Consider the following 13,907-nt stretch of genomic DNA (forward strand, 5'->3'; position numbering starts at 1 on the left):
CACAGTGTAAGTGTATCTTTGAATTTTGCTGATAATGACTAATTTAACTCCGAGCGTGTCATAGGCAAAGGAATAATGATTTTAAAACTGCTTTAGCAGAACACAATAGCTAAAAAAAAAAAAAATTGACAAAGAACAGGCTGCAAATTAACAACAGAGACAGGCCTGTCAGCTTGGAGCAGATGTTCATCTAAGTGAAAGAACAATTTTCTACAGCACTATTACCTTCGAATAGCTTTACTATTCCTTTTGTTTTAATCTCTCATTTAACTTGAGCCTTATACAGGTTTGGTACTACCTCCGTCTTCTAGAACTGCTAAGACCAAATCAAGAAAAAGAGCCACAAACATGTAAGTCCCAGTAAAATCAAAGCAACTTCACTGAATTTAAACACTGTATTTCTGGGTAGCCTGGGATGAAATTGTGCCAAATTATAAAGCCGCCCAAGAACCATAGCAGATCTTGGCTGCTCTGCAAGTAAGCAGGATGTAGGATTCTTGCTTGAGTAGTTTCCTCCGCCTGCTCTGCTCTGGGAGAGCAGGCACACAATCCACAAAATTAAGTTTGAACCAGACCCAAACCCTGCTGCCCGTGCTCAGCCACGTCTGGCCGCACGCCACGGCCAGCCCAGGGGCCAGAGAGCCGACGTACTGTGGCACTGTGCCCAAACTACGCTGCTCTTCCCCTCTCCGGCTGTAGCTCCAGAGCTTCTAGCTGAGAGCAGGGTCATGGCCAGAACATGGGGTGCAGGCAGAAGACCCACAGTCTGGGGCAGGGGTGCTCAGCGAGCAGGCTACCCACAGCTTGGGCCTGATATATCTGGACATAAAAGAGTTTATGGAGTCCTGCGTTGCACTTGATTCTTTGACTCAATCCCACTGCTGCCGAAAGGGAGAGGGAGAGGTCCCTGGCTCTTTGGAGAGAATTACAGACTGCACTAGTTTGAGAATGAATGCTTCAGCTTTCACTTACGGGCGATTTTTGCAAAATAAATTTTTGTAAACGTACACCAACTCACTTAACAGTCCTTTTCAAAATGAAACCATCCTTTAGATGGAATTGAAAAAGGCATCTTCCCTCTCCATCTGTTTCATCCATGTTGAAAATACAGATCAGGGGCCCCATTTATTTCAAAAGAAAAGAACAACATCATGATATTTTGTCTAGCTGCATCCTTCCCTCCTACCCTTTAGGTCATCCTTCATATCTCTGAGTACTACTTCTCTTTTTCCAATGGCCACCACACCTACCTGTGTGACAAGGTGACTTGCCATTTGCTGCTGTGGCTGTTGAACCTGCTGAGGCTGCTGGGATGAAGGCTGCTGCTGAGACTGTCCCACCATCTGGCTCCTCATTGTCTGCTGGCCACTGGGAGGATTGTATATTGCCGGCGTCCCATCAGGATTTACAAATGGTTGACCTGAAACAAAACACCCTGCCTTTGCTGAACACTTTTAAGAATGTACTGTTTTCTGTATGAAATCATACAACCTTGCTTCCACTGATTGCTCTTTAGCTGACCTGCTACAACAGTAAAGTGCTCGTCACTCTCAATGCCTCATTACAGTATCAGCCATAATTTTTTTTTTTTTTTTTTACAGGCAGGGCAGACAGCAGATATTTGTTTTGGCAGGATGACTTTCCAAGGAATGGCTGGAAGGTTACCATGGCTATAAGAAGATTCAGGTACTATGGTTACTTGAAGTCATTCAATGATGAATCAATTAATACTAAAATTGAACTCTGGAGCAAACACTGGAGGTAGAGAATATTCACATACAATTTATTGCCACGCAATAGCAGTCAAATGCACACAACTACTCCTGACACACTGTAGTTTGTATGGAAAGGAAGAAAACCAAACCCACCCTTGTTACTAATTTATTTACACATTCTAATAACATAGTGCTGTACTTCTGAGAGCTGTGTCCTATGTAATTAGATGAGGCAGCACTGGAAGTTATCAAGGAAGAAACACTTAAAATGTCTTTGAACATCTCTTATATACAGGACAAATTCTGTCCAAAGTTCTGCTAAGTTGTTGAACTCTTTTTGCTTCAGATATTTTAGCTGGGGGAAGTAACCTTGCAAAAGCAATGTTTGGTTAAAAAAAAAAAAAAAAAAAAAAAAAAAAAAAAGAAAACAGTTTACCCAAGTCATTGTCCTGCAAACAAAAAAGAAATGCTATTTCTCTGTAGAGAAAATGTTTTCCATCACCTCAGTTCTCTTTTCACTTCCATTATAAATTCATAAATGAAAGGAATTACAGATGTTTCCATGAGAAGAGAGGAATTTTAGAAATGAAGTCATAACATTTAAAGTAGGTAACTAAAGTATGAATATCTGAGATAAAAAGGAAGATCTGGAACAATTCGGTGACGGAGAGCAATAGTGAAATAATGAACTTCTGATCTGTATACAACAAGCGTCTCTACCTGTTCTATCTACTCCTCAGCCTTTCAGTTCCTCCATCTTATTAATCATGGTCAAAAATGTATGAGGAGTGCCAGATAAAGAAACTTTGCCTTCTCTCTCTAAAGCATGAAGACTTTCTGGATGAAGTTGCCACATTTTACTGGGCATGTCTCACACTCACAGTGAGAAAGGTCATGACCAGAGCGAGTGGAAGAGAAGCATGGGGCAGTTCTGTCCACTAGCTGATTTGCTGCTTCTTTCTGTGAACACACGGTGTGAGAGTGGCATGGACTCCCTAGATTTGGGAGTCTCAGGCTCCAGAAGTACTTTAGGAGTCTGGGGAAATCAGACTGGGTGAGTGGGATAACAGGCTCCTGAAGCCTGCGCTAGGTGCTCAAAGGAAACCATAAAGAGCATCTCCTGTGGCTCAGCGAAGGATGACAGAACTGGTAGAGAAAAGGTCCAGCAATGCTTTCAAAGACAAAAAAAAAAAAAAAAAAAAAAAAAAAGACCTTTCATGAAGAAATCTTGAAATAAGAAATGAAAAGGAGAGATCAGATGGTAACAGGGAAGACATTTGTAAGTTATGAACTGTGGCCCTGATAGAAGGGCAAAAATTGCAACGTCATTTAAAGGAGTAAGAATGAAACATAAATGCTCTTAAATTGTCAAAAGGGTTAAGTCAGAGAACTTGTCAAGAGGAATCCTTTAAAGGGTAAAGCAGACTGGTGAAGCAGGTGAAATGGAGAGTAAAACAGCATAGCCACATTAACAGTCCTTTCCCAAAGCAGGCAAGAAGCTTCTCTATCTGGGGAAGGAGAAGAAACAAAGGAAACTGTGGATATGGAAAAGAAAGTGTGGACTGCCAACACCTGAGAAGGAGCCGAGAGGTATAATCAGAGCAGGGAGATACTGACAGCATCTCTGGATGTCATTAGAGGCTGTCACAGTCAGTGACTATGTAGTGCTAAAGGAAGCAAAGATCTTTAAAGGACATGGCATTACGATCAAAAGAGAGAAAAAGATTGGAAGTAGCCACTCTGCAAGAGGAGAAGAAAGAGCTAAAGAATAGCGTTATACAGGGAAAGAAAATCTATTCATTACAGGAAACAAAGCTCCTTTTTCTTTTTCTTTAAACTGTCTTCTCTTCATCTATGTTTCTGACAGCATCCATCACTTTGATAGCTGATCACAGCATCCAGCAATCTAAGTCTCCTCTCTACAGAGCTTCTTTTGTAACATTACCCTAATAAGATTCAAAGATTCTGAACCCAGAGAGTGGCAAATTTACAGCATGTATTTTGCTGCATTTTAAAAACACAGTAGATGCTACAGTATAGCCTGACTTCCAGCAATGGTAGCAGCATGAAGCTATACGTCTGAGAGAAGAATTTCAGTCTTTAGAAGAATCTGCTCCCTCCATTATCTTTATTATGTATGTATTTACAAGGGAGCTACAGAAACAAAATATGCTGTTTGAAAGAAACGCAAAATTGTATGTACACAAAAACACTTGCTCCCTGAATATTAAACATACTAACACACATGGAGCTCTCGATTGTGCCTCTGCAGACAATGAGGCATGCTAGGAGGGAAGACCAGGTACGCCGGTGTAGGGACAGTATTGAAAGGCATTATACCTATGGCCAGACAAAGACTCCCTAGGTACCAGGGAAAAATATGAGCTAGCTGCTGCAAATAGTTAAATTGACAAAACAGATGTAGATGTTCCTCTTAAACAGCTCTTCTGGCTTGCAAGTGTGGTGAGCTGCAGCCTCTGTCCTTGCCATGGCCAGGGACGAGCACAACCTTTCAGCTGTTGGTGGGCTCAAAGCAGCAGTGATTCCTTTCACTTGTTTCTCTCGATCCTGCCACCTGAATTATGGATGGACTTCTGCCTAGGCCTGCGGAGTTTTTGTATGGGAGTGGACCACACAGCACACAAAATGCCTTCTGTATTGACCAAGAAATTCCAGTGTTACAGACAGAACTGTCAACTACCAGAACAACAGAAAGAATAAATGAATAATGATGGGGTTTGTCTTATGCCCACCTCCCATTCTGTCCTCTCCCCTGAGTCATTTTAAGAAACGACTAAAATCCCCATTTATGCTGACAGTATGAGGCTCTCATTTCAATAATATAATAGCTTGGAAAAAAAGTACACATAAATAGTAAAGGCTTTAGTAACTTGCAGAAACATGTACCTTTCTAAGTCATCTCTCTGGAAAGAACTTACCACATTTGGGTCTAAACAAACAAGAACTCCTCCCTGATTTGATATACGTTGAGATATGTATTGATCAGCCCCAGATACTACTATCTCTAAATGCCTGCGGAAAGTTTGGTTTAATAGTTTGTCAAGGCTGTGTTTTTCTTAAATGCTGCAACTTCCAGTTTTTCTTGACTGCATTCTAACTAAAAAAGTATTTTTAGCAGTGGACTTGCAAATAAGATTTATGCATTTGCACCAAAATACTGGAACACAGAGGTGTAATACACATAAAATACTGGTTATAAATAAAAAGTCTCCCAATAAAAAGCTCCTGAATGCTCTATTAAGGACTGTAAAAAAATATTTTGGAATTCAACTCTCAGCTCCCAGTATAATGGAAAATACATTGCGCTGTAGGCTTTGTTATTTTAAACCCAGCATAAGTCAGCTAAGGTTGGCAGCACAGCTAGTCATGGTCACTGAAATAGTCCAAATCACTGAAGAAGCACCACAGTCTCAACCTCCCTGAACCTTTTTAATGCTGACAGTACAACACTGTAGGGATTAATAGCGTGATGTTATTTGGACTTCATTTGGACCAAGGAGGTAACAAATTGCCTTAAACTTTCAGCAAGCACTCAAGTTCAAGCTGAGCGGTTTCTGAAGTGTCCACAGTGCTTGGGTGACTTCGAATGCCTTGTTCAGGCACTGCAGGGCTGCTAACTACCAGGGCCACAGTGCAGAATTGAAGAGATTATGACTTTCTCTTATCACGAAACTTCCAATTTAAATACAATTGCTGATCACATAAGGAAATTAACTCTGAAGTGCTAATTCAAATGCAGCCTCTAAGCCTTTTGAAATTCTTCTGCTGTTAAGCACAACCTCTAAAACTTTGAGCATCATATTTCAGTTGCACCATATCTCAGCACGCTTGATATGGAAGAGCATCTGTCCTTACTGAAGCTAAGGGGATCTCAGAGGATTCACAGCCAGGGAGTGCCAGGACTTTACAAGATGAATATCCTGTCTGGGACCGCACGAGTGTGTTCTGCATCGCTTCCCACTGGCTGTGTCACAACAGCCTCAGAAAGCCAATCCAGCTTTGCCTGCAGATTCGAAAAAACAACCTGCCAAACGTCATTTCTATGTATATTTACTGTTTGCTTCCTCATAAAGTGCCTCAAGGAAAATATCTCTAGAAACATGAAATTTGTGAATTCCCCAGATGACACTGGAAACACTGAAGGGCAGTACCAGGCAGGAGAGCGTTGTACTGACCTGTGTGCGGGTTGAGAAGGATACTACCAGGCGGTATCCCTGCAGCTTCAAGTGGAAGAATGATATAGCTGGTGTTGCTGGGGGCCACCTGGCCGCTCATCCCGTTCTCAGGGTAGGACACGTTGCCCGAAGAGCTGGCCGTCACCCCGGGGACAAGAGATGCACTTTGGAGAGGCTGATGTATTCGTGACAGGGATCCTGAGGAGCCAGCACTGCTGGAAGACTCTGAGCCTAACAAAGAGACACAATCGCAGCGGCGGGGGTTACAAGGGACCCCAGTCCCCATCAGACATGGCATGTATATGAGGACAGCCTTCACAGACTGCAAAAGCAAGCACTAGTCCATGCCCAGCTAGTAGGAGTGGGAGTTTCACTCCCTACCGAGCTCAGTATCCAGTGGTATTTCTACAATTCAAAAGACTACTTTCCTCCTGCAACATCTGCTTCCCCCCAGCCAGTAAATAGCTTTATCAAACAGAACACAAAATGCTCAGCGTGTATTTATAATGCCAAAGTGTTGGTTCATAAGCTATAAAAACTAAATATGGGGTTTGTAAATGAAAAAGGAAAAAAAAAAACCAACCAACACAAAAACCCACCAAACATTTTCTGTAAGAAAAAAAAAAATAAACAAAACAAACCAGCAACTGAGCTCTCAGTCAAGTAACAAGGTAGCTGTGCCATATGTGTATTAACTTAAAAGCTACCTAAGACGCTACCTAAGTCTTTTGCCACTTTGATTTTTCAGCACCTAGCTTATTAAAATTGATCAATCAAGATAAATTAAATGTGCTAAAACACATTTGTACCTGGAAGGACGGGGAGACATACTATTTAAAAAAACAAATATAATTTCCAAACTTCAGAGATTTTACTTGATTAGATTTCAATTTGCTTCACGTAAAAATGACAAGAATCTCTGGGAGTGCAAGGCTCAGATGAATGGCTTCCTTAAAGCAGGATGTTAAGGCAAATACAAGCGAGGTGTGAAAGCAAACATCTGTACGGATACTTCCTCCCAAAAGTAAAGTATATTTTAATTGCAATTTCTTTTATTTTACTTCTGTGCACTTGTCTATGCTTCTTCCATTAATTACTAACCTCCTTAGTGTCCTCCTGCAGGAGGATTAAAAGAAAAGAGAGAACTCAGACTTAGGTTTTAGCAAACTTCTTTCTTAGAGGGCAAATCACATCCCTTCATATTTGGGATACCCCAGGAGGACCCAACAGTAGACTGCTTAGAGCTTTGGATTCATTCTCAAATCCATATTGGAATTCGTTTATTTCCTCATAATTAGAGCAAAACAGGTTTCCTCTGAAGAAATCACACCAGCATCCTGTTACTTAACAGAGAGTCTTTCCACAGATTATTGCCAATTACTGTGTAAAAGGCATTTTTATCCATCTTTTTCAAACTTCACATTCATACGGCAGCTACTACAGAGACAGTCCTCTTTATGAGCTGTGCATTATTTGCCATCAGGAGGACCCTAAATCTGCTTATCCAGTATCTAATCAAGAAAGTAATAGAGATTTCAGAATAAATTTTTAATTTCTATAAATTCACTTTAAAGTTGTATTAGTTGCTATATTTTTTCCCCTCCTTGTAGACTGAGGTTGGAAATTTAGAACGATTATTCTTACAGGGATAGTTTCAATTATTGGATCATTTCAGATTTCAGGTTTCTACAAATTGCAGAGATATTCCTGGAGATCATCCTCATCAAACAGCATCTGGCATCTTCCTTGCAAATGTAAATGCAACCACAGGAGTTTATTTTTTCCTTCTACAGCAGTTACCAGGTTCCTTTATTTCCCTGGCCCTTCTAAATGCGCTTCATGTTGCTTCTTTGAGTTCTTGCTTTACTTTCTCCTCTTTTCCACCACCTATTGAATTCAACAGGTTAGAAAGCTACCTGGAGATGCAGGAGTGGTGACGAGATTTCATAAACCTCCCATTATTTCTAGGTGTGTAAGTAGTATCGAGCCTGAGTTCAGACTTCTCTCTCCCCGTTTTGTACTATTCTGAAGAAACGCCATTAGCGTAAAACAAGATTGCAGCTCTGACATTCAACTGTTTTTTTTCTTTTCCGCCTTTCAGCTGTCTTTATGGCAGAATCACAGATTGATTTTTAGCAGCTTCTGAATGTTAAAAGCCAAAGGACTGCAATGAATTCAGATGTACTCATCAAATGGTAGGCAGAAGCAGTGGAACAACCTCTGGAGCTATCACCACACATTGGCCAAGATAATAGCTTTGAAATGTCTGCCTTAAATGATCAGAGGTCTGCTCTCCTATGTCAGTAGATCAAGTTGGTGATTTTGAAAGAAAACAAATAAGATACAAAACCATTTCAGCAACTTTCTGAATATTAAAAAAAAAATCCCAGAAATTACTACTTAAGCAATTTTGCCCCCATTTATCCTGTATAAGAATGATCTATTTTAATTTTTTTCCATCACTACAACTTATTTTCTGCCATTTTAAGTCCAGACATATTAAGCCAAGTAAATTCCAACACTAATGTTTGGAAATTAACACCAATTAATCTTGTCTTTGTAGCTCTGATTAGCTGTTTTCATGGTGTCTAAATTTGGAATAAGAAATCACCACATAATGAATTCAGCACTGTAGCAAATGAAAAAAAAAATTAACTATCTGACTTTATTCAGATTCACATTAAGAGATGTCTTGCTAAAGACTTCTGAAAGGAACTTTGACTAAATGAGATTTTTGCCCCCATTACACAATCCAATCTCTTTTTTTTCGGTATGTAATGATGGCTACTTCTTCTAGATTCTTCTATAATTTTCTTGCTGCTTCACAGTTGACATAATAATAACCTTCATTTTCTCATCACTTTCCATTAATATATTTTTAAAGTATTCTGAGAGATACAGCAGTTCAAAGAGTGGTAAAAGAAAAAAGAGACAGAAAAATCACCACAAAGTCTTAATAGCTTAGGGGGTTTGCGGAGGGAAAGCATGGAGGTACCATTAATTTTCCAATATCCTGAGCACTAGTGAGCGATGCAACACATTTTGCTTTATTTTCTTTGGGTCAGCATTCAGCATCTGATGACTTGTACATCTCTGTTCATCCCACCTTCCAAGCGCGAGGTAAATTTTTTCTTTCTTATCAACCAGACTCTCAACATCTACCCACTACTGACTCCAGACAGTCCATTTTTTAGGAGCAGTACAGTGCTGATCACCTCTGGAAGTATTTTTGTCTTGGATAAAGTTTCTTGGCTTAGGAATATTTATTTGCTACTTTTATAAGTCACTTGCATTTCTGTATATTGCAATGTATTTAGGTTTTTTTATAATAATGGTACGTGCTCATATGAACACGATTATTCCTCTGCAAGTTGCACTTCTAAAAATAAGATTGATGTTTCAGCACAGTCAGTTGGCGGGAAGCGTATGACTGGAAGCAGTTGGCTCATGATTTATTGCCCATACATCAACATTCCTACAGTTTCTCTTGGACTCAAAAGATCCATCAGGCTAATGCCTGATTAAGAAAAAGAAGCAGAAATCCAGTGCCAGAACTCAGAGACAAAATTATAATTTAGAGGATACTTTATCACAAAAAAAGAGGTTAATGTATTGAAATGCCTCCAGTATAATCATCTTTGCCCAACAGGAGTAGCAATGAACACCTAACAGGAGAGATTAGATTACTTGGAGCCCTGCCAAGGAAGTTAACGATCCCTACAGATCTGTATCAACACAGCTGATACCCCAGTGCAGCCAGCTTTTTGTAAATGGGGGGGAAAGACAGACACTCCAACAGATGCACATTCCACTGAATGGAAAATGCATTAAGAGAAGTTAAAGATGCAATAGTTAACATCTTTTAACTCTTCCAACAATTATTTAAATGGCTATGTAGGTACACACACAGAGGACATTTCCGTGAAACACGCCTTCCCTCCTAGAAACATACATTAAAACCTGTTGTAATGTGTCACTGAAAATAACATGGGAGTTTGTGAGCTAGGTTTTCTCTTCATGGATGTGGTTAGAGACTGAAAAGGTACATCTTTGATGCCTACAGGGACATCTATTTCACTTACAACTATACATGCTTAGTCAAATCCTGGAACGTCCACTATATTACCGGAAATCTAAACTAACTAAGGTTTTGTATGAGGTCCTAAGTTGTAGAAATGCAATCTGATTGCAATTTGTTAAATTATTAACTCCCCACTCAATACTGAATTATAATTTAATACATCTCTATATATCTACTAAGCTTCAGAATAACAGAGCAGAAAAAATTATTTGCAATATATGATCTGTGCTTTTCAGTGAAACAAGGCTTTCTAAGCAATCAACAGGTGCATGAAAATAATTATCAGAACCATAAGATAACCATGTAATGGGTTTCAAATAGCCCCTCTTGTGAAGTTTGCAAAAATGAAGTAACATAATTCCTTTGCTAAGCTCTAATTCCAATGCAGCTGAATGCAATTAAAGTACAAGACTAATTGACGCTACTGGACTCTACTGCAGAGAACAGCATGTTCTATCATCGGTCTTTGCCTAAGAGGAGGCTAACATCTTTCTGTGCTTCAGTTTCTGTTTGTCTGCTATGTACCATTAATTACTGATCTATCAGAAGTTAAGGTTAAGGGCAGAACATTTAATTTCGGTGACAATATTAAAAATTATCCAGAAAGGCTACAAAGCTAATATTGCATCACTATATATACTCTCAACAGCAGCTGTGAGCCATCTGTGAAAATCCTGAAAGTTTTAATATTCCCATGCCCAAGAAGCATGTTTGACAATGTTTCTCGATGACCGTCATATATGTATAATAATTTTCACATTTAAAATGGTCACAAACATTTTCCATCATTTACACAATGAAGAATATTTTGACCAACTAATTACTTCAGACTTTCTTCATACATACTATATGCGAAACAAAAATGTTTTAAATTTATTCCTGTGAATCATAAAGCACTTCAGAGGACAGACTAGTACTTTCTGCAGAGGAGAACCGGGACAGAACTGGTGCCTACCAGGCTCTGCCACACTACCAGGGCAGCGTGCCCAATGTTTGTAGCTACACCTCTGCAATCCCATTTCAATCACTGTAGTAAAGGCAATAGAAAATAAACAAAATCCCCCAAAATAAAAACATGATCAAGCTTTAAATGTGTACTGGACTATGGAATACCCAGTGCTGCCTATGATCGGAGTACAGAATGATGAAGACCTAATGCAAAAACATGCACAATGAAGTGTTGCTTTGTAGCTAATGTATCTTAGAAAACATACGCAAATAGCACTTGGGGGCTCTGACAGCTGTATGAACGCACTTGGCATTTTTTTTGTGAAGTGAGAACACTTCATCAAGGCATATTTCCCCATTATTTTTTGAACAGTCTTTTCTCCTTTAATGCCATTCAATAACATTTCAGAGAGAAGGATAGAAATAGCAATTCAGATATTATTTCCTCTGACTTTCTTCAGGCTGGCTGACAGTTTGACTTTGTGTCCTGGCTTTGAAGGTGTAAGCTGGTTTTGACATCCAGCCTTGCTCTTTTTCCCCACCTCTTCCTTTTAATTTGTTTCTTTTTCACTTTTTCTGTGCTCACCTAGCTTTCAAATTTAAACACTTTGCTTAAAAACAGTCAAAGCACTTACAATATGTAATTGCTTGGCAAAGAACCTGGGATTTTAATATCACTGATGTTTTAAAAACATGTTATAAGAGCTTTCATTTGAAAGCAATTTTGGGTTTGGTGCATATGGAGTGCAGATGCATTTACAAGTATTGGCATGCTTCAGAGATCTCTCCTTTAATATATTTTCTAAGTGCACCCTTTAATATGCTTGATTTTAACACTAAAATGCCTACTTAAAAGTATTACTCTTTTGCAATTAGATGTCTCTACCCTCCCAAATGGATTTCCCTGACACGATTTAAAATGCTCTGCACCTCTGCAATACAATGCTGCAGAGAAATACATTTACCTGCCCTCTGCTGAAGATGAATGATAAGAAAGAAGTATACCAGGAACCTGTGCCTCCTCCCTAATTTATACATATCAAATTGAATTCTGATGCAATGGAAAGATTTGCAGGAAGCAAAAAAGATCTCGAGGTAAAAACATGGTCTACTGCATACTTCAGGCCCCACTGTATAGCCTACTCAGCCTTTATACAAAAAAAACCACAGAAGCGTAGTTTCAAAACTATGTACGGACTGCTTTTGCTATGTTGCATACACTTATGCTCAGGAACAAGCCAGAGGTAAACAACTATACTGTACTAATTTTCAAAGTCAAATTCATGTCTTAATTCCATAGAATTTTACATACATAAGGATGGAGTAAAACTGAAGGAGAATCTTGTCTTAGGATAAGAACCATAAGGATCCCTTCCACCTTGAGTTATTCTGTGATTCTATGAATCTTAAGATAATAAAAGCAGTATTTGTCTAGGGTCTCAAAAGAAACATAAAATAGAAGCATTAAGAAAAAAAAGCAGGATATTCCAAAAGCTCCCAGCAGCTTTATGACCAGCAGGGTTGAAAGAGCAGCTTTCCAACCAGCCGGGTTCCATTCCAGCTGTGAAATACAACAAAATTTTTAACTATGTTCAAGATCCAGAGGTCCAGAACGTAGTTACAAAGTCAAAAGTTTTCTCAATTTACTCTGAAAACTCCATTCCCCAGCATCCTGAATCACGGCAGAGGCTACCATACAAGTTTGGGAATAAGAGTGAAATCTGACCAACCCAGGTTTGATAAACCGGGTTTAAACTAAGTACCGTCCATAAAACACTCTCAAGCTGAAAAAGCACTAAGTGCTAAGTATTGATTACCACTTACCTTGTACTATATTTATCAAGTGAACGAAACTGATGGAATCATCTGATAGGTTCATTATTTATTATGCACTTTTACACAAAAATATAATAGATTAGCTTAATGGCATGGCTTGAAATTACTTAGATCCAGACCCTGTGACTCAGTCATATGTTAATGTACCCGTGAAGTTAACGCAAATAAATGCAGATTTCCCACCAAGTTGGTAGTCCCCTTAAACGATGCTTTCATTTAGTGGGAACTAAACAAGAAAATGGAGAGACTGCGGGACCTCTGTGAATCCAGCGCTCCTGACTGCTTCCACCACAGCACACTGCCTCACCTGCCAGCAGCTAGGGAGAGCCTGTACTCCAAGATACAGATGGTCTGCATTTTAGCAATGGCAACAAAATCTTCTTGGATTTCTCATCAGATACACAACATTTAATTCTTCATGACTCAAGAAGAGTAAGATGAATAACAAGGTAAAATCTGTGCTTTGTCTGAAAGGACTACTGCTTTTTCAGTCTACAAGGGCAGTGTTCAAATAGGATGTGCGTGGACTCTGCCCCAGGAAAATCCTATCTCACCTACAATTTGCAAACCTCAGGCACCAGGTTTTCTTCTTGATTCCTAAAAACTCAGTACCAGGTACCCAGATACTAGCAGACGTAGATGGACATACACATCCGCTACGCACAGGAAATACAACTGTTTCTGTAATTCGCCATATATTCCAACCATGGGGGTTGGACGAGATGATCTCTGAAGGTCCCTTCCAACCCAAACCATTCTGTGATATACCATACTCAGGCAAGTACCAGTACAGCCATTTATCACTGAACAACAAGAAGTACTGTGAACCCAATACAGTACTAGCTACCTGTTTTAGACAGTTTGCCGGTACTTCTGTTACTTGATGAGCTGTCTCCTCTTGTCAGGACGGTTATCCCACCAAAACTGGCTGTCTTTGTTATGGCTGGCTTCAAATTTCGATTTGAGCTGTCCGAGTCTGTGCTGCTCCATGGCCTCTGGTGGTCTGTCCACTTCAATTCGTTCTCCGTACTGCTCTGCCGACTGCCAGATGCCTTCCCTGTGCTGTCTCTGTTACCCCTACGGACATCAGGAAACAAAGATTTATACACAAACAAAACCATGTCAAGGGCA

At 39.6% G+C, this 13,907-nt stretch overlaps 1 protein-coding gene across 21 annotated transcripts in view; it reads right to left on the minus strand.

Annotated features, from left to right (window-relative positions):
- Window positions 1-13,907, minus strand: part of ARPP21 (cAMP regulated phosphoprotein 21) — a 283,331-nt gene that overhangs the window by 50,051 nt on the left and 219,373 nt on the right. For 17 of the 21 annotated variants that reach the window (XM_087768114.1, XM_087768125.1, XM_087768150.1 and 14 more), the window contains 3 exons: window positions 13,621-13,853; window positions 5,912-6,142; window positions 1,251-1,420 (listed from right to left, as the gene is read on the minus strand). In XM_087768114.1, the coding sequence (XP_087624240.1) occupies window positions 1,251-1,420; window positions 5,912-6,142; window positions 13,621-13,853 (634 nt within the window). The remainder of the gene's footprint in view (window positions 1-1,250; window positions 1,421-5,911; window positions 6,143-13,620; window positions 13,854-13,907) is intronic. The other 4 variants (XM_087768207.1, XM_087768188.1, XM_087768252.1 and 1 more) reach the window with 1 other exon arrangement.

This window comes from Nipponia nippon, unplaced genomic scaffold (assembly GCF_047370975.1).
Source record: "Nipponia nippon isolate SJK-2023a ecotype South Korea unplaced genomic scaffold, ASM4737097v1 scaffold_1, whole genome shotgun sequence".
NCBI classification, from domain to species: Eukaryota; Metazoa; Chordata; class Aves; order Pelecaniformes; family Threskiornithidae; genus Nipponia; species Nipponia nippon.